General features: G+C 41.5%; 1 protein-coding gene across 1 annotated transcript in view; it reads left to right on the top strand.

Moving 5' to 3' along the window:
- The window catches only part of LOC123958298 (myosin-10-like), a 49,831-nt gene that overhangs the window by 14,987 nt on the left and 11,460 nt on the right, over positions 1-23,384 (top strand). The window contains exons 3-17 of the mRNA XM_046031591.1: positions 7,561-7,637; positions 10,129-10,228; positions 10,977-11,006; positions 13,127-13,219; positions 15,036-15,099; positions 15,534-15,632; positions 16,182-16,325; positions 16,441-16,536; positions 17,196-17,314; positions 17,657-17,809; positions 18,001-18,174; positions 18,254-18,427; positions 19,974-20,088; positions 22,663-22,856; positions 23,178-23,299. Of these exons, the coding sequence (XP_045887547.1) occupies positions 7,561-7,637; positions 10,129-10,228; positions 10,977-11,006; positions 13,127-13,219; positions 15,036-15,099; positions 15,534-15,632; positions 16,182-16,325; positions 16,441-16,536; positions 17,196-17,314; positions 17,657-17,809; positions 18,001-18,174; positions 18,254-18,427; positions 19,974-20,088; positions 22,663-22,856; positions 23,178-23,299 (1,754 nt within the window). The remainder of the gene's footprint in view (positions 1-7,560; positions 7,638-10,128; positions 10,229-10,976; positions 11,007-13,126; positions 13,220-15,035; positions 15,100-15,533; positions 15,633-16,181; positions 16,326-16,440; positions 16,537-17,195; positions 17,315-17,656; positions 17,810-18,000; positions 18,175-18,253; positions 18,428-19,973; positions 20,089-22,662; positions 22,857-23,177; positions 23,300-23,384) is intronic.

The following is a 23,384-nucleotide window of genomic DNA, read 5'->3' as shown; positions in this document are numbered from 1 at the left end:
AATATGCCAGCAGTTAGGCAGTTAGTTGCCGTGGTGATCTAGGAAGCAGCAGCTGCCAAGAGGGCCGAGGTAGGAGCATGGACCAGATGGATGCACGCATGCACCCACTCAAACGGCACCGGTAGACAAATTTACTTCTGTACAGTTACTTCTTCATCAGTATGTTTGATAGACAATGTTTCCATACCTCCAGTCTGGGGACAGCCGTGGCCAGAGGCTTACATTTTTAGGTTTTATGCCCATTCATCCCATTCTTGTGAACGCAATATGGGATTTGATGGTTAAAGGTCAAGGTCACTGTGACATCAGAATGTCCTGGAAAACCTCTTTTTTGGCTTTTACAAATAACTAGCACCGCACGGGCTTCCCTCCTTCTCATACATTCTGCCTTTCATTTCCTTCCTCATTCGGAATTTCAAGCATCATCAGAATCACTTGACTGCAAACATCACATTGAAGCGAGCCCAGCTAATCGTGTGAGTGCGTGAGATTCACCTATGGCTCATAGAGAGGCTTTGCATCTGAAAATGCCAGGAGGAAACAAAAGCACCACATTTTGTCGGGCTATACTCTACAACAATCCACCTTTACATATTAATCAAGTACATGTCTACCTGTTTAGCCAATACTGTACATCTATAATAATCCTTCATTAATCAGTTCAACAATGTATATTCACTGGAATCATACATAAAGAGTTTTCTACATGTATTATGACCGATACGGATGTAAACTGCAACTTGACTGATTGGGTACAACCAGTCTAGTTACAAACCCTCCCCATGTTTCTGGCAAGTGAAGTCGGTGTCTACTTTAGCCTGTCTGACCTTACAGAAGGATACAATCACAACGGCGACAGTAGATTAAAGGAATGATTGTCTATCAGGGAAAGAGTTGGGGGGTGTAGATGTGGAGGGGATGGATTTCCACAGAGGAATATAAGGTCAACTGAAAAGTATGAAGAGGGCATCAGAGGTAAGCTGGGTAAATAGATGTCTGATGAGCAGAAAATGAAGTTAATGTAGCTGTAAAGGATTTCCAAAGAACAGTACCCTTTTATTTTCATACACAGACTTTGCCAAGATTCCTTTGCCGTTCCCCTCCCATTCGCCAGGACTGATAGGTGGCCTGTGTACACGTCACTCGTCCACAAAGTCATGCTCAAACACACCCCTACCTCACTTTGATAGGTCCATCTGTTTCTTCATTTACCTTACATGGACATTTACCAATCTGCCATTTCATGTCAGCAATCAGGTGTCAGCTGAGGTCATCTTATCTCCCACACTGTCCAGAGGTCTCTTTATAATGATAGGTGGACACACACAGGAATATATTTACAAAATGTGAAAGGCTGTACTACTGTGGCACATTTTTCTGAATTTTTTGTTTTGTGGTTGTAGTTTTTGTCGTCATGTTGAGCCAACAACAAAATCTATTACTGCGCATGCCGCTACAATTCCAAACAAATGAGTGCTGCCAGATGAACAAAGCATAGTTTCTGTACACCAGAGGATTTTCACAGGAAATACTTATCTGTCACATGGTGTTTATTAAGGCACCAGAGCAACACTTGAAGTAACAGAATGGGCTGATTGACGATAGTTGCGGGGCACCTGGAAGGACCAGAGTGGCGCTTAGGGTGAACCTCTTAAGTGCAATTACAAAATCATAATTTGTAACAGGTTTTTTCCCTTTTCGTTGCAGATTGCAATCAAGTGCTAATTTCAGAGACATGAGGTCACACATGCAAACTGGCTCTCCCTTAAATCATGTAAAGCTGAATTGATGTTGCTTAGAGGCTGTTTAGTGAATGTGTTTTTGGTTTTCATATTCAGGAGAGGTTACGCAGTGTTGCGTGCCTCTGTCCAGTGAGACTGGAGGTGCAAGGTCTTGTGAAAATCAACATTCGGTGCACCTGATAAGCCTCAGGTTTATGTAGATGTGGCCGTGAAACGCAGACGGGAAGAGTAATCAAACTTTGACCTTTGTTTTGAAGGCTGCCTCATCATCAAGGGAGATGGGGCCAGTTAAAGTGAGCAGCTCATTCATCATTTCCACTGTTATAGTAACTTATTCAACCAAAGTGTGCATACATTTGTTTTATTCGTGCATATTTGTGTTTGAGCTTGTCTGCATTACATTTACATTCATCATTTTTTGAGAAAAAACAGACTTTGACTGGATAGAGAAAAAAATCACACGCACACATATGCAGCCAAACGCATTTGTCACTAGCTTGTGTCACCCGAGGGTGGCAGAATAAAAGGTAATTTCTTTGGTGAAAGATAACACCTTAAAGAATGTCTGAGCCGTCTGTGAAAACTGACCCACATCAACAAGGTGTGAGTTAGTGGTTTATATGAGGCAATCATCCCCACAGTGGATGGCTATTTGACAGAGAACTCATATTATTAGAGGTTCTAGCTCATCATAGTCTTTTGCTGAACTGGCTTTATTCAAATATAATGGAAGAAGAGCTCAAAGAGAACTGCATAGGAGACAACAAAGTACAACATTTAACAAAATGCCTTTCACCAGACATGACTGTAATCTTCAGGCACGTCTGCAATGTTCCTGCTACAAGACATACGGGGTAATATCTAACAGTCTAATCCGCTCCCATTCCCTCATCAGTGCAGCTTGCAGTTGTGAGAGATGTGAGTGCATATGGTATGGCCCCATTCCTTTCACTTTTATTGAGTTTAGGAATGTGGAGGTGTTCCTAAATTGCTCTTTCTCAGGAAATGAAATATCTCTTTACCTCCTGCCACAAGGATGTCAGCAGCGACCGAAGGGCAGCAGGAGGACTCACTTTGTGACTGACTCAAATAAAGTACCACATTAAAGTCATAATTAAACCCGTCTCTTGTCTTTGTATTGTCGTAGTGACATGATGGAATATTTACGCAATAAAGTCTCATGTGGAACCCAAATTACTTACCAAAATACCACCTCTACTCTAAGAGCCTGTTTGCTCACACAGGTGTGTGTGTGATGATGGACATGGTGTCCATCAGGAAGGAGTCCATATAGCTGTTCCTCCTTTATGTCGCTCACCTAGATGTTTTTGCCTCTGGCCTTTGTTGTTGGACCACGTGACGAGGTCATTTCAATAATGTCACCCATCCTCTAAAGAGCGGTGTGATGTCAGGCTTCGTTCTTCACACTACACAAGCAGATGGTTTTGTGATTTTAAGTCATGCCTGTAGCTTTCAGTCACAAGAAACTGACATTTTAATTTTTTTCCAAAAATACATTATCTCATGTTGAAAGATATGCTTGTTGACCTTGTGTCAAGTAGGCCTAAGTTTCTACTTGTACACCAGTGGCTACTTCTGCAGGTGCCAGGGGGTACTTGGAAAGCTCAGTTAAATCAACTAAATTCAACTCCACAGAAACAGTTAGCTAAATGTAATGGATGCATGATTGAAATAGTAATAGATCAGCAGTTTTACTAGTTAGCTAAAACTAAATTACTGAGACGTCCTGCTGCTGCCACTCCGAATAGTAGAAGCAATACAAACAGAATACAAACTTGAAGCTGAACCATATTCACAGACCTAATTCATCCTTTCTAAATATGAAAGAAATATGTGACATAATGTAAATGTTGTGTACCAGTGGGTATATTAGATTAGGGCATGGTCTAATTGTGCCATGAGAGGAGTGTCGGAGAAAAGGGTCAGTTCCCTCTGGGTTGTGGTTGTGAAGTTCTCTGTGGTGCGCAGCAGGGCCTTCGAAGTTGAGAGGTCACACACTTCAGTGGGCATAGCTAATCCTGTCATCTGGACTCTGGTCTGATTTCCTCTGTGTTTGAAAGGCGTGACAGCTTCGGTTACTAGTATGGGTGTCAGTTTATTGCCATTGCACAGCAAAGAGTAGTCTGGATGAAGGAGGCTGAGAAATGGGCTGTTTGATGTAAAGTGTAGAGCCCGACCGATATGGGATTTTTAAGTCCGATAACGATTTCGATATTTGAGGATTTTAAAATCCGATAACCAATATATTGGCTAATATTCTATTTTCTTATTTTAAGGAACGCATAACATAACACACATTTTGTGTGAAGGCACCGTGCAAGATGGCAGCCTTTTGTGTTTTCTGCTGTCCCTCTCTGGTAACTTTTACCAGAGAAGAGCTCCTAAACATTGGACTTTCAACTGCTAACACTATTACACCGCTCCTGATCGAACCTGGAACTTTCCCAGAGTTATTAGTTGGAGAAGCGGCAGCTCTGTTTGGGATCCTTTGGAGACACCGAAGGGGAAGGCGAGCTGGCGCACTGGATAAACTGAGACAGCGGGGTTTTGCTCCCTTCGATCCACCTGGCGAATGTCCGCTCTCTGACCCAACAAAATGGACGAACTACTGCTCTTCAACCGAACTAATTTGGACTTCTGCAGATCTGCCGCCCTCTGTTTCACCCGCACATCCCGGACACTGGAACACTGCTACACAACATTAAAGGACGCCTATCACTCTGTTCTCGGGGCAGCCTTGGGACTCTGTGATCACTGTCTGGTTCATCTCATCCCGACATACAAGCAGAGACTGAAATCCACTAAACCTGTTGTAAAGAGTGTGAAAAGATGGACCAACGAGTCAAAGCTGGAGTTACAGGCCTGCTTTGACTGCATTGACTGGAGTGTTTTTGAGGCTGCAGCCACTGACCTGGATGAACTAATTGACAATGTGACATCTTACATCAGCTTTTGTGAGGACGTGTGTGCAGACTAAAACCTTCCACAGATACAACAACCAAAAACCCTGGTTCACAGCAAAACTCAGGCAGCTTCGTCAGAAGTGGGAACAGAGTCCTGTACAACCAGGCCAGGAACACTCTGACTAAAGAGGTCAAAGCAGCAAAGAGATGCTACGCTGAAAAGCTAGGAAACAGCTTCACAGCCAGCGACCCTGCATCAGTGGCCTGCGGACACTCACTAACTACAGGAGACCATCCCCCAACTCTACTGGTACTCAACGACTGGCTGACGAGCTGAATGGTTTCCATTGTAGGTTTGAGAAGCTCACAGTCACACCTGTCCCCCACTCCAACACCATCTTCAAACAGTCACCTACCACACTCTCAACCCCCCTCTCCGACCTTTCACCTGCACTCATGATCTGTGAGGGGGATGTGCGGCAGTTCTTCCAGAGGCAGAAGATCAGGAAGGTTCCTGGCCTGGACGGTGTGTCTCCATCCTGCCTGAAAATCTGCGCAACAAATCTGACAAGCTGGCCCACATATTCACACAGATCTTCAACAGATCACTGGAGCTGTGTGAAGTTCCCTCCTGCTTCAAACGCTCCACAATCATCCCAGTCCCCAAAAAACCCTCCATATCTGGACTAAATAACTACAGGCCTGTCGTCCTGACATCTGAAGTCGTGAAGTCCTTTGAAAGACTGGTGTTGGCCCACCTGAAGGACATTACAGGCCCTTTGCGGGACCCCCTTCAGGTTGCCTTCAGGGCTAACAGGTCAGTGGATGATGCAGTCAGCTTGGCACTGCATCACATCCTGTAACACCTCGACTCTCCAGGGACATATGCAAGGATCCTGTTCGTGGACTTCAGCTCGGCGTTCAACACCATCATCCCAGACATCCTCAGCACCAAACTCACCCAGCTCACTGTGCAAGCTTCCACCTGTCAGTGGATCGCAAACTTCCTGACTGACAGAGTCAGCAGGTGAGACTGGGGAACATCACATCCAGCACCCGGACTATTAGCACTGGCGCCCCCAGGGGTTTGTGCTCTCCCCACTGCTCTTCTCCCTCAACACACAACGGTCATCATCCTGCATCCTTTGCACTCTGTTCGTGGCACTATTGCACTATTATTCTGCCCTCGCTATGATGAAGACACAGTGGCTAGCTTGGCGGATAGCTAACAGGTTCTTTAATGAATAAATATCCAGGAGACAGCAGGTAGTTTCGGGATGTTTACTGTTAGAAACACTGTAAAACTGAAATACAGAAATAAAAAATAAAGGTCACAATTTTTCCTGCATATGAAGCTTGCCGTCACAATATCTACGATTAGCACGATGCTAACTTAACATGGAAAATGCCATTAACGGTCTAACGCGATTAGCATCGCGATCGTTTTTTAATGTTTGCCACACAATTAAAATGCTGTTTCCAATAACCATGACAAGTGAGCCTCATAAAACATAAGCAGTACTTTCAGACGTGTTCTTATGGATTAATACGAGACAAAGTGAACAAAAAGGGGGAAAACAGCTTTACTTCCAGACCTTTGCTATCATAATAATGATAAACTGGGCTCTCCTACATAGGCAAATATATATATATATATATATATATATATATATATATATATATATATATTTGTCATGGTGTAGTTATTACCTTACATATAATCTGCCACGATGACTAGCCTACTTTCTACATCTAGTTTATCACCTGCACTCTGTTAGTTCTATCCAATGCTACAGATTTCTTAACAAACTTCTGGATCTATGATACAGTGACGCAGAGGAAACGGTGCCCTTGAAATGATCTAATACTACATGACTGTCTACAACAAGGACCTGCCACTGTGTGTTAGATACTTGTTCAGCTCACATTTATTCACAAGTTTCAGTCTGGTTTAATCATTTCTGATACGCTGACTGTAAGTGAGACACTACAGTTTAATCGCTCATTAGGCTACTGTTAGCCTCGTCCACTGATAAACACAGCGTTAGCTTTGTGGCTAATTTAGCAACATGCAGCGTTATCTGCTGTTGGCGATGTTAGAAAATATTTAGAAGTAATAAATTAGAGAGAAATAAGAGGACCGGTCGCTAGGACTGCCAAACTGTTTTAAAAATAAATCTATAATCACGTCTGTCAGCAGCATAGCCTCCAACACTAGGTTACCGTAACATTAAACACGCTGAGCCTGGAGAGGGCAGTGAAAAACAGGAGGGTTATCAAGTCAGGTCTCCGATGAAGAGAAGTGATGAGAGCTATTTTATTAATATTTAAGTCATGTAATTGACGTGACAAAAGACCAACTCACAGGGCACACTGAGTGTGAGAGCTAACAGGAGCTACTCATCGTAGCTCTGAGCTCCAGTAGACTGCGGTCAGCTGATGTTTAGTTCTGTGGTGCTGCAGCATTGTCAACAGAGCAGAACAGGGCAAACTATGCAACACTCATGACATGAGGGAAGGATCCGACTCTCTTGTTTCTCTTTTTAATAATCATATCGGCTGTTATAAACGCCGATGCAGATAAATCTGCAAGTAGCTTATGTCGGCCGATAATATCTGCAGAACGATAAATCGGTCGGGCTAAAGTGTACTCTTGCCACACACACTGGTTAAATGTCGCTTTGGTGTCCATGAAGTAATATTTCACTATTTCCAGTTCTTCACAGGAAAACTATTAGTTGTGTTAATTTGTGATCCTACCATACAGTCTTGCTCACATACTGTAGCTCCTGTATTTGCATGTTGATGCTGTGCCTGTACCAACAAAAAGAACTGGGTACGTTGTGTTATAGTCCCAACAGCTTGACCGCAGTTGTAATGAAGGGTAAAACCAGGGAGAGGATGGAAAGATTCTGACTCTGTTTTTCTGTTTTCTCAAAACAGATCGTGAGGACCAATCAATCCTTTGCACGTAAGTACAGCAACCCTTAGCTCTCTATTGATTGTGCTTTCCTCTCTTGAGATAATTACTCTGTTAGGACTGAGGGTTGTTCTGTTCTTTAAGGTGGTTCTGCTGATAGAGCAGCTTGATGGGCTGGAAAATGAAACTCTCTCAGGATAAAGATTATATAGCTGCACCTCAATGGGGTTACCTTGTATAAAGGCAGGGTCTCACTTCTTGTCCTCGAAATGTTTATATATGTACTTAACAGCTAGGAAGAGTAAAAATAAGAACTGATACAGTGCAATGAGAGCACATACGGATCATCACTTATGAATTACCTGGTTGTTTTGTCTCTATGAAGAAACACGTTCTCCATCTGCCTTGTTTCTCTCACCCTGAGTCAGTTAGCCAGTTCCCATCATCCTGCTGTTTAATTTAAAGACTGGTTTCAAATAGCTTTTTGTGGATGCTGGGTTGTGCAGCAGCTCTACCCAATACCGAGGCAGTTATGAGTGTGGTCTGATGCCGTGCCTTCATCTTCTATGGCAGAGAGTAATTAAGTGGCACACTCTTTCAGTGTGGCTTTAGTTGACACTGCCAATGAGCATACAAGAGCTGTTGCATAATCTGTCTTCAATTCTCAATAACTGCACCCTCTGTTGGTGACAATGGGGCCATTTTAGCAGTATTTCGCCAATGTTTAATAAGTAGGGTGGTCACGAAGCTGCTTCATCACTGGAAATAAATCTATATTGAACAGAGAAAGACTTTTGGTGATTATTTTCCATCAAAATACAGTAAAGCATCTTCAAACAGGCCCAGTACGTGGTTAAAGGTGACCCTCTCGCTATTACCTTTTGTTGTCTTCCTCTTGCTGTAGTGCTAAATTTCCCTCCTGAGATCAATAATGTTTGATTTCATCTAATCTTATCTTGTATTTTAGCCAAACCTCCATTTCTTTCAAGAGATGTAGCATCACATTGTTAATACTGTTTTATATACTACTCTTCCTCCAAGGAACATTAATCCTAGAGAAACACTGATTTAAAAAAAATAAATCACACTTTATGTGCAGGTCAGTTCCCAACAAGGATGAACCTGTGTTAAGTATCAGACACAAGATTTGAGGGTGAAGGAAGTCTGCAGACAGCTGTAAAACTGCTCTCTAGCTCACTATGAACACAAGCCTATGTCTATATGCTGACCAAAGAACAGAACAGGGAGTGGCCCATGAGAGAGAGAACTTGTAGAATCTCTCACTGAAGAGCTGAGACTACAGTTGACTTTTTGCCATATGAGAGTTGTGAGAAAGCAGGAGATAGATAGTGTTCACAGAGTGAGGGGTTCTGCCGCAAGTGACCCTGTAATATTACTCCTGTAAAACCATGAAACTGGCATGTGTAACTAACTTGACCTATATTGCTATGCCCTTTATCCTGTGTTCGAGGACCCGCCCATCGAATTCTAGTGCAGCAGCTAAAACTGCAGTGCTTATGTGCAGCAGAGCTAATAGCCAGCTAGACTAAAGCCACCGGTATGTTGCTAGATGCAGTATTGCTGGCCTGGTTTCGGTGTTGGCTCTGATTTTTCTGGGTTCTGGGACCTAACTGTGGAAGCTGTGGAAGGGCCTGCCTGAGCACAGCTATCATTAGAGACAGCCCAAAAGCAGAGCCTGGAAACTTTGGAGACTGGCCCACCAAACCACAGGGTTCTCCAGTAAAACAGACGGACAGACAGATGGATAGATTTAGAAAACAACAGATAGTCTGATGCTCCTACACTCTCTCCTTCTCTCTTTGTTTATTCTTTTCTTGGGCTTCGTCCAGTCCCTCTTGACCACCATAATGATGAGAGTTGTTTTGGTTAGGGTTTTACAGTGTTTTGTGTGTACCTTGCTAAATTGTGGGCAACTTACACAGATTTATTTCTGTAATGTGGCTATGCCTCACAACTTGAAGCCTGTAATTCATGATTGCAAACAAAGGATGTTTTGTTTACTTAATAAATTTTTGGAAGTGATGGGAAAACAGTGTTCATTAAAGGTGGGGTATGTGATTCATATCCAATACATGTCTTTTTAACAAATTAAGAGAATATCTCCTCATGGTCTGCTAGCAGTCCGTTCTGTGTGTGCGCTGGAAAATATCCAGTGTTTGCACACAGCCCTGGCTCTGTAAATAGGTAACAAGCAAAGTGGCTCAGGCCGAGCCACACAACACTTTAAATGACTCACCCACGGACATTCAGCTTACTTTCAGAAAGTTATGAGTATCGCTGTCTGGAGCTGGTGTGCTGGCTCTGAGGCCGTCTCGTCCTCTCTCCTTGTTAGCTTTGCAGCAGCAACAGTTTGCTAATCCAAAACCTAGCTAACGTTAGTTACTTTACTTGCTGTGTCGTTGGTCCCGCTATATCATGTTATTTGTCGTAGAATTGGATTTCTCCAGAAACGCATACCCCACCTTTAAGTCACTCGGTCCACTGTGTGTATATCCATGCTGTCTGTCCCCTTTGTCTTCAGGGGTGAATCAGGCGCTGGCAAGACAGAGAACACGAAGAAGGTCATCCAGTACCTGGCCCACGTTGCCTCCTCACACAAAGGACGCAAAGACCACATTCCTGTGAGAGCCCCACTGCCTACATATTTACTTCTCTTTTCTTGGCCAAACACAGGCCTCTAGTTTCTCCTGACCTCTCATATACATCCTATTTGAACTAGCCTTGGTATTTGTGAATTAGCTCATCATGATAGTTATTTAAAGGAATAGTTTGTCATTTTTGGAAACACGCTTATTTGCTTTCTGGCAGGCCCCCCATAAAACATCAAAGTGTTGTTTTTTTACACTTTTTGTTTTTGTTCATTAAATGAATGATATAATGTGTTAATTAGTGAGCTTTAGAGGTGCTGGTAGATGAATTTTGTTTGGACAGAGCTAGGCAAGCAGTTTCCTCCTGTTTCCAGTCATTGTGCTAAGCTAACCAACTGGTGTAGCTTCATATTTACCACACAGACATGAGAGTGGGATTAATCTTCTTCCTGAAAGCGAATAAGCGTATGTCAAAAAATGTCAAACTATTCATTAATGAATTGTAATGTTACTGTACTCTACTCCAAATGAAAGTGCATAGCTTAGTTTGGATATTTGATATTAGCTGATAATAAGTTGTGTATTAATCCACAGCTAACCTAATAGATTTTAATACAGCCTGGCTGGTCACTACTCCTGCCTCATGTCATCCAAAGCCATTCTGCAAAGAGTGTCCCCAATGCTGGACTAAGTGTGTACTGGTTATCTGTTTCCTGAGGCTTGTGTCTGATATAAGCGCTTCAGGTTTTAACACTTACATTTGTTTATCCATAACAAACAGCCCGAATCTCCCAAAGCATTCAAGCTCCAGGCAAGTGTATCTCCCGCTTTCTTAAAAAGAGTGTGTGGTCCGTTTTGATATTTGTGTGTATGTGCATGCCCTTCTCTCTCAATCTCTGCTGCTTCCATGATGATGTTGACAGACTAAGCTTCTCTGTTCATGAGGTATTTGTTTGTGCTGGCTCAGTCTCACATGATTATTTGAAGCCCACTCAATCTGCCATTAAACCAGCAGGCTCATGATACTAAAACAACTTTTATCAGTTGCTTCAAGTTTGTTAGCAGTTGGAAATTGAGGTGTTTCATTAGAAAACATATGTCAGTCAGATGCAAAAACTGTTCACATTAAGTGGTAGTCGAGCATTAACTGAATCTGTATAGCTTTTCTGTGTACGTTCTCTGTTTCTGCAGTTTACATGGTGCACATGAAGTGTGAATTCAGACCACAGCCACACTAAACATCTCTCCTCAAATGTTTTAAGGGTTTTGCATTTTAGTTAAGTAAATATATGACACTACATGCACAGGTAAAAAGATGATGAAACATGATGTCAGTAATTTTTTAATATATTCTTGCATGTTTTCCATTGGTAATGTACTCTAGATGCATGTGTTTAGTTTGAAGAGTAGTTCAGTTAATAATTCATTGGCCTATTCTTTAGCCTTGGTTGGGATAATATTATTCCGGTAACCAACCATATGTGGCTTTTGCTGCCCAGTCAATAACCAAACACAGGAGACGTTTCTGTGGATGTTGTTGCCTCACCTGGATTTTCAGTTTTGAATCCACAATGTTTTGTCCCAGAAGTAACACAAGTGATACTCTGCTGACGCAGTATTGAATTTGTCCCATCTCCATCTCCTGTCTCTCGTGTGCTCAACAAAACTTGATATTTTCTGGCTCACCCCTGCTTTGCTTGATTTATCCAGGAGCTATTTTTCTTTCTTCCCTAAACCAATACCCGATGTTTCCGTGTCCTCTGTAAATTTAATAACTATAGAAGCAGAGTCTTAGCTGAAACCTATAACCTGCAGCTTTGAGCACACACAATCCAGGTGAATGCCTGTTTAATATGCTGTATTTCAGTACCTGAGAGTAAGTAGCTGTAACTCAGGGCTTTAGTGCTCTCCTGCCAGAGTACACCATCCACACCATCTGACCTCCTTAATGCTGCTTTCCCTCTGTGTTGCATTACGGCTGCCTCTGAGCACAGGCCAGAGGAATGTAGAACCAGGGATCGAGGGAGAGCGAAGATATGGTGGAGGAGAGAGGTTCAGAAGGGGGAGATGAAGTAGTGGAGAAGAGGTAAAGCAGACTAGTGGGGACCAGACTTTCATATATCTCTCAGGGAGAAAGACAAATGGGCATGCCTGTTTTTTATTCTACAGGGACAGATGCACTGGTATCTGTGTTATTCCATATTAAAGCCTGAAATGTCTCATCAGTTTTCTCTGATGTACTCTTTTCTTGCTCTGTCTCTACTACTGGCCAAAGAATTAGATTTTGCAGTCAGAGAGTATCATGGAGTGAGATCAGGGTAAGATCTGATCTGCTGTAGGGGATAGTTCTGTACTGCCAGAGCCCTGGGCAGAGGAGACCGTTTAGGGGAACTGGAGGTTTCAGGGCCTTTAGGGAATGTCCCAACCACCTATCAACCCAGGGTTTGAGATTTGGGAGGAAGCCATCATTACCATCATGGTGGTACAGTCTTTGAATATATAGGGTATATCATCAAAACCACAGGAATGTGCAGGCTGGAAGAAGGCTCTCACTCATCAACTAACCACTCACTGTAGGGGATATGTCGAAACACACTCACTATATTGCCTTTGTGGTTTCACGAGTTCCATTAAAACTTTTTGGTTGTCTTGGACCATTAAACTTGTTAAATTCCCCTGACAAAAATCACATTGTACTGCAACTGATTAAAGTAAAGCCAGCAGAGCCATGATAAATTGCTGACTGTCTGAACAATTGGTTTAGCATATTACATTTTTTCTTGCTGCTCTGTAATGAAGAATTGACCAGCTTTTGTATGTTTTGGCTGACACAGAAAATTAAATAGTGATAAAAAGATTCATTACGTGGTGCCAGGCGTTAGAAATGTTTGACAGCTACTTGGGTTCTAAACTCTCTGTCTTTCTCCACAGGGTGAGTTGGAACGCCAGCTCCTGCAAGCCAACCCCATCCTTGAATCTTTTGGCAATGCCAAGACAGTGAAAAATGACAACTCATCTCGCTTTGTGAGTCTTCAGTTCCTGTTTAAATGATCATTCTCTTGCTTTATGTACAGATAGTAGTCAGAAGGGAAAGAGATTTGCATCAACTTGACTATCAGTTGTAGTTTCCATTTGCCTTGCCTGTACAAAGAAATGTACATAATCTAAAGCAAAGTTAAGTTAGAAACACACATGCTTTTATTACCAACTCACCATAAAGATAACAGTAGTGAGGAGTCCTCCCTCTACGTCTTAGATACTATAATTCTATGGAGGGTTTCTCAAGGTTAGCATTTTAAAACTAAAATTGTATGGATTATAAGAAGTTTGAATCCATGTATCTTTCATGTTTTACCTCTTAACTCTACCTTGGGATAAAAAGCAAAATTGGCCCAAAATGTATGAGAGATAGAGATGAGAAGCTCAATACCCACTACTCTCATGTCTGGACCATGACTCTATATAAAGATGGAAGTCTTCACTTCCGCCCACTGTACAGAATTGAATCCAAAATATCCTGGATAAGAATGATCTAAAATTACAGAAACGTTCTTTGGGAAAAATGTATTTTACGTGTACTTTTTTTAGTTTGTTCCATCCGCTAATGGAGGGGGCGGGGTTTATGACCTATACAGCCGCCGGCCACAAGTGGGTGGAATCCGAGATGTTTTGGATTCACGTTTGGGGAGCTGTTATGTCATCCATGGTCTGTGTGGTGAATATGAAGCTACAGCCACCAGCTGGGTTAGCTTAGCTTAGCATAAAGACTGGAAACGGGAAAACAGATAGCCTGACTCTATCTGAAGGTTAAAATCTGCCTACCAGCACCTCTGCAGCACCAGGCAACCAGTGGAGACTCTGCTCCCTGCCAAGAAGTAGTCTGCCATGTAACCCCCCCGTAAAACCGTGTGTTGAAGAACACTTGTTGTTCCCCTTGCTTTCAGTCATAAGCTGCGTTTCGGCCAAAGGAACTATACCCCGGAACTAGGAACCTTTGAAGGAACTCACTGCGTTTCCAGGGACCAGGATCTAAATTTAGTTCTAGGGTCTTTATATAGACTAGTGCTAAGCTAAGCTAACCAGCTGCTCAATGTAGCTTCATATTTACCACATGTAAGAGTGGTATCGATCTACTCATCTAACTCTCGACCAGAGAGCGATTATTTAAATTTCCCAAAATTCCTTTACTATATCTTTTGGGGCTTTTTAATTTAAATATGTAACTTTCGAATATTTGATAAAAACAATGATTTTGTTTATAGGTCTTGTTTCACAAGTCTCTCTTCTCTAATAATTTCCTAAAATGTCAAGTATTATAAAGTAGACTGATGCTGTGCTTGTTATATGATGAGTTTCAGGAATCACAACTATCCTCGCTCTTAGCATTTTACATTTTTGGATGACTATGTCAACCATGTGCCCAGGATTAACCACCATGGCGTTCAGTCCTCATGAATCACCAGTTGTTTCAGATGAGAAGCAATGAGGACCAGTAGACAGATGGGCCACATATTCACACACACACGTACATGCACACTGTCAGGAAACCACAGACATACCTGAGATTCTTTCTGACTTGTTAACCTGCCTTTTCCTAATATAGACATTTTGTTCTCCACTGTGTGTCTGTCATCTGCAAGAGTCCACAAAGTGGTGTTTAAAAATGCAACAATGCTCGAAGGGAGAGGAACATATGACATATGCACACACAAACACACATAAACACATATAGCACAGTTCACGCTGACATCATAGGCTTTTTTAATTAACCTGTGAAGTTTCAACAAGCTCAACCACGTTTTTTTAACATAAATTTCTTGTCTTGTCTTGTTTCTTGCAGGGGAAGTTCATCAGAATCAACTTTGATGTCACAGGCTACATTGTCGGGGCCAATATTGAAACATGTATCCTCATTACTGGGACAGGCTGATGGAGCAGAAGGTCAAAGGATTGTTTCAAACACAACAAAGGGAGCTAAAAGACAGGGTACACATTGAGTTTGGAGCTGAGAGCAGCGGTCTGGCTATTGGACTCACTTATGCTTAACCACAAGAATGCCATTCCCGTTCTTCATATTCTCCAGATGGAGCTAGAGGGCACTGAGATCTAAAGACGTTTTTATTTTTGTTCCTCATGTTTATTCATGTTTATTTATGCCTGGTGAGGGAAACAATGGATAAGGCTCCTCAGGATAATATTCCTTTGTTGCAACACTTGTAGTAGAAATAAGCATTTGATTCCCCAGTGTTTTCTAGGAAGACTTATTGGTTGTGTACTTTATTAGAGTTATTGAGTTCATGTTGTTAGATCCTTGTCAGTCCTTAACCTTTGCTCTCAGACCTTCTGGAGAAGTCCAGGGCCATTAGACAGGCCAAAGATGAGAGGACCTTCCACATTTTCTACCGCCTGCTGGCAGGAGCTGGAGAGCATCTCCGAAGTGAGTGTTTGACAACTGCTACAAAGAGCAATCAGAATAAACAAAAGTATCAGCGCAATGACAGTGAGGTTTCATGTTTCTGCCACTTTGCTTCAGGCAATAGAGCTAAAGAAAGCTGCTTTGAATTTGCACCAGCCAACTAATCTTTCTCGTTAATTTTTAATTTAGCTCATCGGTGCATTGTTCCATGATGATGCAGAACGTGTTTAGACATTTCAAGTCAACACTTTACAACTCATTTCTCTCCCTGGCTTGTCCGCTTACTCTCTGAGTCTAGACTGAGCTGTCTCTACTGAAAATGGATGCAAATTTAACACCTACCTCACTGACATCAGACAGTCATTAAAAGTGGCAAAATCAACAGGCATCATGGGCCTACTACACTTCACAAACAGAAAGTATACACTGAAACGAATCCTGAAACATTCAACACTGTACATTAACTAGAAGAACATACAGCACAAAGCTAAAAGCATGAAAATGAGGATACTGATTAAAATGACCATTACAATAATATAGTTTTTGAAAAACTTTCTTTTTGTTCTCCAGCGGACCTGCTCCTCGAAGGCTTTAACAACTATCGTTTCCTGTCAAATGGTAACATTCCCATCCCAGGCCAGCAGGACAAGGATAATTTCCAGGAAACATTGGATGCCATGCACATCATGAGCTTCTCCCACGATGAGATTGTCTGTGAGTAGTACTTCCAGATGTGCTCTGAAACAAAGTATTCTCCTTCTCTTTCTATAATGAATGACTTTGTTTCCTCTCTCTTACCATTACCTAATTGCTATCTTATCCTTGCCAGGCATGTTGAAGGTGGTCTCTGCGGTGCTGCAGTTTGGCAACATCATCTTTAAGAAAGAGAGAAACACTGATCAGGCCTCCATGCCTGAGAACACAGGTAAACCTCCATCATCCAGTCACAGTAAAACACCTCCTCCTCCCTACTGTCAGTCATGATTCATGAATACAGAAAATGAGATGACTATAGCGCTTCTGCTTCCACCACAACAGGCGGTGGAAAACCGATGATCATTTCCACACGTATACATACTCACACAATCGCCTCATTCTCAGTGAGCACATGCTTTATTTGAAACATCATTGCACTGAAGTTACATTTGTGTGTCTGTTGGCATGCTTGTCATCAGTCATGACTAAATTGTATTCACATACCTCTCAGTGTAATATATAAAATATAGTAATTTTATTAAGTTTTCGGTCTGATCCATTAACATAGTCAACATAGTCAGCCATCAACTTAGTTCCCTAAGAACTCACTTGAACAAAGTCCCTCCACCCAGCCAGAAAAGGCTGAGTCTGGGTATGGTCATATATTCTGCATTGTTTAAATGTAGTTAGGCAGTATTGTTTTCAGACTTGCTTATTTGATGTTTTATTTCATTGTTTGAACCTAACATCAACCTTTAATCTGAAGAGAGCAAAAAAAAAAGTCTGTCTGTCTCATCTTTAATGAAATCTGAAGCTGTATATGCGAACCAGCGTGAAGTCTATATTGAAACAATAAATTACATGCGTCCTGCTTCCTCACACTCCCAGTGGCGCAGAAGCTCTGCCACCTACTTGGAATGAATGTTATGGAGTTTACCAGAGCTATCCTCACACCGAGGATCAAAGTGGGACGAGACTATGTACAGAAGGCACAGACCAAAGAACAGGTAACGTGCAATCGAACTCTTTGTGTTATGTTTGCATTGTATAAATTTTTTTTAAAACATCAAACCTGGAAAAGTTGAATTCCAGTTTTTATATCTGCCTTTCTGTCTTTCTGTTTATAGTACACCTCAGTATTGCTAACTCATGGGTGATAGGATATGTTTAAACATCTTCCTAATGGCTTGTCCTTACTGTAACCTATGGTCTGATGTCATGCCACGATAAAACAGCACCACAAAATTTCTATTGTTATATTTGCACTCATGACTCAGTGGGCTGTCTATTATTAATAGTGTGTTTCATGGTTACTGTCCGTGGTCCTGCGCTCTTTGTGTTTTCCTCAGGCTGACTTTGCTGTTGAAGCCCTGGCCAAGGCAACGTATGAGCGGCTGTTCCGCTGGCTGGTCCACCGCATTAATAAGGCCCTGGACAGGACCAAACGTCAGGGGGCATCGTTCATCGGCATCCTGGATATTGCTGGCTTTGAGATCTTTGAGGTGCTGATTGTGATGCTTTAATACTAAAAAACTAAATTGCACAAAACATAAACTAACTTCTACACATTGTAGTTGTGCTCCTTTACACATGGATTAAACAGAATCCAATTATACAGATTGTCTGATTGTTTGAAATGTTTTATTAGTTTAATCAAGTAATACTAACAAACTTGACTTCTGCTTCCTTTCAGCTGAACTCATTTGAGCAGATGTGTATCAACTACACCAACGAGAAGCTGCAGCAGCTCTTCAACCACACCATGTTCATCCTGGAGCAGGAGGAGTACCAGAGGGAGGGCATCGAGTGGAGCTTCATCGACTTCGGCCTGGACCTGCAGCCCTGCATCGACCTCATTGAGAGGCCGGTCAGTGGTCCCCACTTGTGTGTGTGACTGCATGCGTCTGCTTATGAATACATGTGTTAAACACATTCTGTCTCCACAGACTAACCCCCCTGGTATCCTCGCTCTGCTGGATGAGGAGTGCTGGTTTCCCAAAGCCACTGACAAGACCTTTATAGACAAAGTGCTCCAGGAGCAGGGCACACACACCAAGTTTCAGAAGCCACGTCAGCTCAAGGACAAAGCTGACTTCTGCATCATTCACTATGCAGGGAAGGTATGTATTTCAGGCCCATTAAGTGGTCTTGCATTCTGACTGCTCTCTTGGGAATGGCAGCTGGTTGGACGTACTACTTAAGTATGCCACTACTCTGAAAAGACAGCTAAAAAAAAAAAGACACTAAAAAAATTAAATATGTGTTTATTCATTGATGAATATCCATGTTCTGTTTTCCTCATGTAACAACTCTGCTTCTGACCTGTTTTGAAGCCTTTCCAGGAGGCACAGACTTTGCTCCTCTGAAGGCGCCGTTAACCAGGTCATTGCCTGAAAACAATAGTCCAGTTGTCGTACTGCTGCTGTAAGAAACCCACATCTGGTTCACATTGGTGTAAGATTGAGCCTTTGGTTGCCTGGCAGTTACATAACGGAAGTTTTCAACTTTCACCTTTGTGTGGTGGTCTGCCATCTGTAAAGAGAAAATGATACCCAGCAACATTCCAGAGAGGACGCTTGTCAGTTGCAGCATGAAAACTGATATCATCCCCAAAGTGATAGTTTATTTTGGTTTACCTGTCTCTTTTTCCTGTCTGACGTGCATATGAACAAAGTGAAGAGCATCGGCGTCAATTGTGTCTAAACATCGGTCCTGAGCCTTACCATGACAAACAGGAAGAAATCTCTGATTCAACCCGATGATAAGCCTCCAGTATTCAAAACTGGAGCCAGCATTAAATTTGAACTTCATCAAATAAATCCTGCATGGCAGAATGATACTGAAGAGGAAAATAAGTGCAAACACTGTGAGTTTGCTTTTCCAGAATTCTGATGAAACCCATATGGAGATATTACATTCCTCATCTCAGGTTGCTGACTGTGTCAATTGCTTATTAAATTCTGCTCTACTCCAACAATCTTCGTAGTACGTTAGACGTTTGAAAAACACATTACAAGTAAAATTCATTATCACGTTACAGAGACTAATCCCATCAACACAGTATGTTCCAGTAAGACCTGACTGCGGTGTCAGTCAAATATAATGTGCAAATAATATAAAGTATTATTATTATGTCAGTATTGTGTATCATTGATTGATGGGAATTTTGGAACTTTCTACCACTAATTGTGTGGTCCCACAAAGCACATACAGCACATCTGGTATTGCCTGTAAGATAAAACAACTGTGTGGCATTTGAAAACACTATAAGAGCCAAATCTAGCTGTCACTGAAGACTTACTTCACATTCTGTTGTAGACAGGAGAAGCAACATAGCAATTATTTAGAGACTGGAAGCCAGTCCTTTTAAAAGAGTAGTTTTGCTTTTATGCTGTCAACATATATAACAGTATATGAAAGGACTGGATGACATGTAGCAAAATTCATGAATGAACTTTTATCTAATGCTGAGTTGCTTTTTCGCTGTTGGGATGTCAAACCAGCCAAATTATTGTAGAAGTGTGTGGCCATTGTTGGTATGTACAGTACATTACACCTTAACCAGTTTGGGTGCAGGCCGCTGCCTTAAAATTATTTTGATAATCTGTTATGATAAAGAAATGCTGAGCACTAAAATAACACTGAGGGTTTACTTTTGTAATTCAGGTGGACTATAAAGCTGATGAATGGCTCATGAAGAATATGGATCCCCTGAATGACAATGTGGCCACGCTGCTTCACCAGTCAACTGACAAGTTTGTGGCTGAACTCTGGAAAGACGGTGAGTCTCTTAACAAGTTCTTTTGCTGTGTAAAAGCTCATCAAGTGCTTAATTGTGCAAAGTGTATTGAATTTAATCTGCTGTTTAAATAAACCTGCAATTATTCATATCAGTCCAGAAGGATGTTACACACCATATCTATTGTGGAGTGAACCAATGAGAGACAAAAAGAAAATCTTTTAAAAGCATTTTCATCCTCTCTTTTGGGTTTTTAGCCATGGCTCTATGGATGGCAATGTCAGTCAGTTGGTTGTTCCAAGTATTGGATAGCTTGCCATGACATTTGGTCAAGATGTTCATGTTCCCCTCAAGATGAACTGTAACAAATGTGGTGATGCTTATCATCCAGGACCATCATCGAATCACAAATCAGTGTGCAAAACTAATGACATTTCCGTCAGCCTCAGCTGTACTTTGTATTTAATGCTAATTAGCAAATGTTAGAATGCCAACACGCTAAACTACATGATGAACATGACAAATATTATACATACCAAACAGAATGTTAGCATGCTGACATTAGCATTTAGCTCAAAGCACAACTGTGTATAAATTCAGCCTTTAAAGAGGCACAAGCATGGCTGTAAATGTATTATTGTAAACAACTGCATCTCCTGTCTGAGTTTCATTCAGCAGTGAGATTTTTGGTTTCTCTAATGTGGGATAAGTGTTGCCAGCAAAAACATTAAGTATAATCGAGGTAAACCACATCCAGGACTCTTCTTTCAGAGGTGAAGGACAGATTTATTGCTAATCCTGTATTTTCTCCCACAGCTCAGCTCACTCACTTAATATTCAGATGGCAACCATAGCCTTCATAATCATTATTTATTTACTGGAATCACCTCTCAGATCAAATCAAATGGAAAGCAAAATGGTTATATAACACTTTCTGGACTAATCTTTCTCCTGATTAATGTTCAGCTGTGATAACCCAACATTAGCTTTGAATAATAACAAGGCTTTGATAATAAGCATGTACTGTAATATTAGAGTGCATGAACTGACTTTTACTCTTCAGTCCTCTTCTTTAACAGCCAATCAATGCTTCTGAAAGTGTGTATGTTTGTGAGTGTATGAATGGTGGGTGTGTGTGTGTTTGCATGCCTACTTTTTTTCTTTCTCTCACTCTCCTGTCTTCTTTCTCTGTCCGTGTCTCTGTTGCTGTAGACATTCAGACGTTTCAGAGAGCCTCTTTCTATGACAATGTGTCTGGGCTCCATGAAGCTCCAGGTGAATGATAGTAATACTTAACCTTCGTGTACCAGCGGCTTCTCCTCATCATCTACACTTGAGGGATCATTGGTTCCCTGTCCTGTCCTGGCTGCTGTGTGCGCCCCTCAAAAAACTCCCATCTGGCTTTGCATGGCTGTACTCCTTTTGTATTTAAAACCTCTGACGCTAAAACATTTCATTCTTCCATGAATGCTGGTGCCACTATAGTTATTCCAACAACTATTGCTTGAATGATAAGCCAGGTAAGGCCTTTATTTTTGTAATCATGCCAATAATGAAATTTTGTTGAGTTCACACAACTGATACAATTATTATTGAACATTTGCCTGGTCAGACGATGACTTTTGAAACCTTTAAGGCCGTGGTACGTTTTTATTTACTAAAAGGGCTACAGTAATGAAATTGGATTAGTGGGATGCCATGCTTAGTGATGGTGTCACTACACCTAAAAAGGGCAAATATCCCCTATCCACTCAATAGATATATAGTTTATGTAAAGCTGCTGTGATTTGCAGCCACTGAGTCCACTAATACAGTTTGATTAAAATATTATTATCCCAGTGATTATCTTATTCTATCTTATTGCGTTCAACAGGCTTAACCATGAGTGCAGCAGATGGAAAGAAATCTCAGTGTCCAAATAAATTTTGAGGGATTGGATCCAGGTGGATCTGTATAATCTGAGACATATAGTACAGAGATGGGGGGCCTGTAAAGGAAGAAGTTTCAAGGTTCCCTGTGGAGTTTATGACCTCTGGTAACGCTATGGAGCTGCCTTTTTTTCCTTTTTTGTGAAAGGGTGGTCTACTGAACCGCCAAGACGCCCCTAAAGCAGGAAGTTTGATTGTGCATTGATTCAATTTTCATTTACATGGATATATGTACATGTACCTGTTATTTAATACATTTGCTCTAAGTTTATTTGGGTGTTACAGCAGCAAGTTACAGGATGGGAAGTTAAAGAGTAAAGCAGATAAATAAACAAATACACACAATAGAAATCCAAGCAGCAAAGAAGAAAAGCAAAGAAACATACAACATTGTGATCTTTTATCACACAAAAAAAGAATAAATCCTGCTCAGTTGCACACTTTAACCCTTACTGGCAACAGTTCCTGATGAATATCCCCATTGAATTTAAATACCAATAAAATATTCAATAAAGTAATTTTGTTGCCTTTACTCTTTTCTACATTCATGTATATAGCATCATAATGTACTCTACACATAAACACATTTATTAGTAAAACCAGCATTACTAAAGTCACGTCAGTTACCTATGTATCCCTGCATTAACGCAGTTGTCTTTCTCTTTCTCTTCATCTCATTTTTCACCAGTCGACCGAATTGTGGGTCTGGACCAGGTTGCAGGCATGAATGAGACAGCGTTTGGTGCCGCCTACAAGACCAAGAAGGGCATGTTCCGCACCGTGGGACAGCTGTACAAGGAGCAGTTATCTAAACTGATGGCCACACTAAGGAACACCAATCCCAACTTTGTGCGCTGCATCATCCCGAACCACGAGAAAAGGGTGAGTTTTAATAAGATGGTCACAGTGACCGTCTGTATCAGCTGGACTGAGATCTGCTTAACTAAATCTGCTGACCTAATGAGGCTAGAGTTTATATTTACTGTACATTATTATTTATACAATATGTGGGATTTTATAAAGACTCATGTGACAGTTGATCCTGGGGGTAGTTTTTGATGCGCTTTTAGTGACCACAAATAATGGCAAGAATCCCAAATAAACCCAAATTTAAAAAACTTCAAGTAAAGAAAATGTATACAGAACCTTTACCCATACATCAAAATCTTATTATAACCCCCTAACCCCCTAACCCTTCCCCAGGCTGGTAAACTGGATCCCCACCTGGTTCTGGACCAGCTGAGGTGTAATGGTGTGCTGGAGGGGATCCGTATCTGCAGACAGGGCTTCCCCAACCGCATCGTCTTCCAGGAGTTCAGACAGAGGTAATGTTGTAATGTCAGCTTAACAAGTCTGATACAGGAAATCATGATATACATTTTATAAAATAAAAGTACATTGTTAAGTTAA

The sequence above is a fragment of the Micropterus dolomieu genome, linkage group LG02 (assembly GCF_021292245.1).
Source record: "Micropterus dolomieu isolate WLL.071019.BEF.003 ecotype Adirondacks linkage group LG02, ASM2129224v1, whole genome shotgun sequence".
In the NCBI taxonomy this organism is placed as follows: Eukaryota; Metazoa; Chordata; class Actinopteri; order Centrarchiformes; family Centrarchidae; genus Micropterus; species Micropterus dolomieu.
The sequence above is the reverse complement of the archived record's forward strand: the minus strand, read 5'-3'. Positions and strand labels throughout refer to the sequence as shown.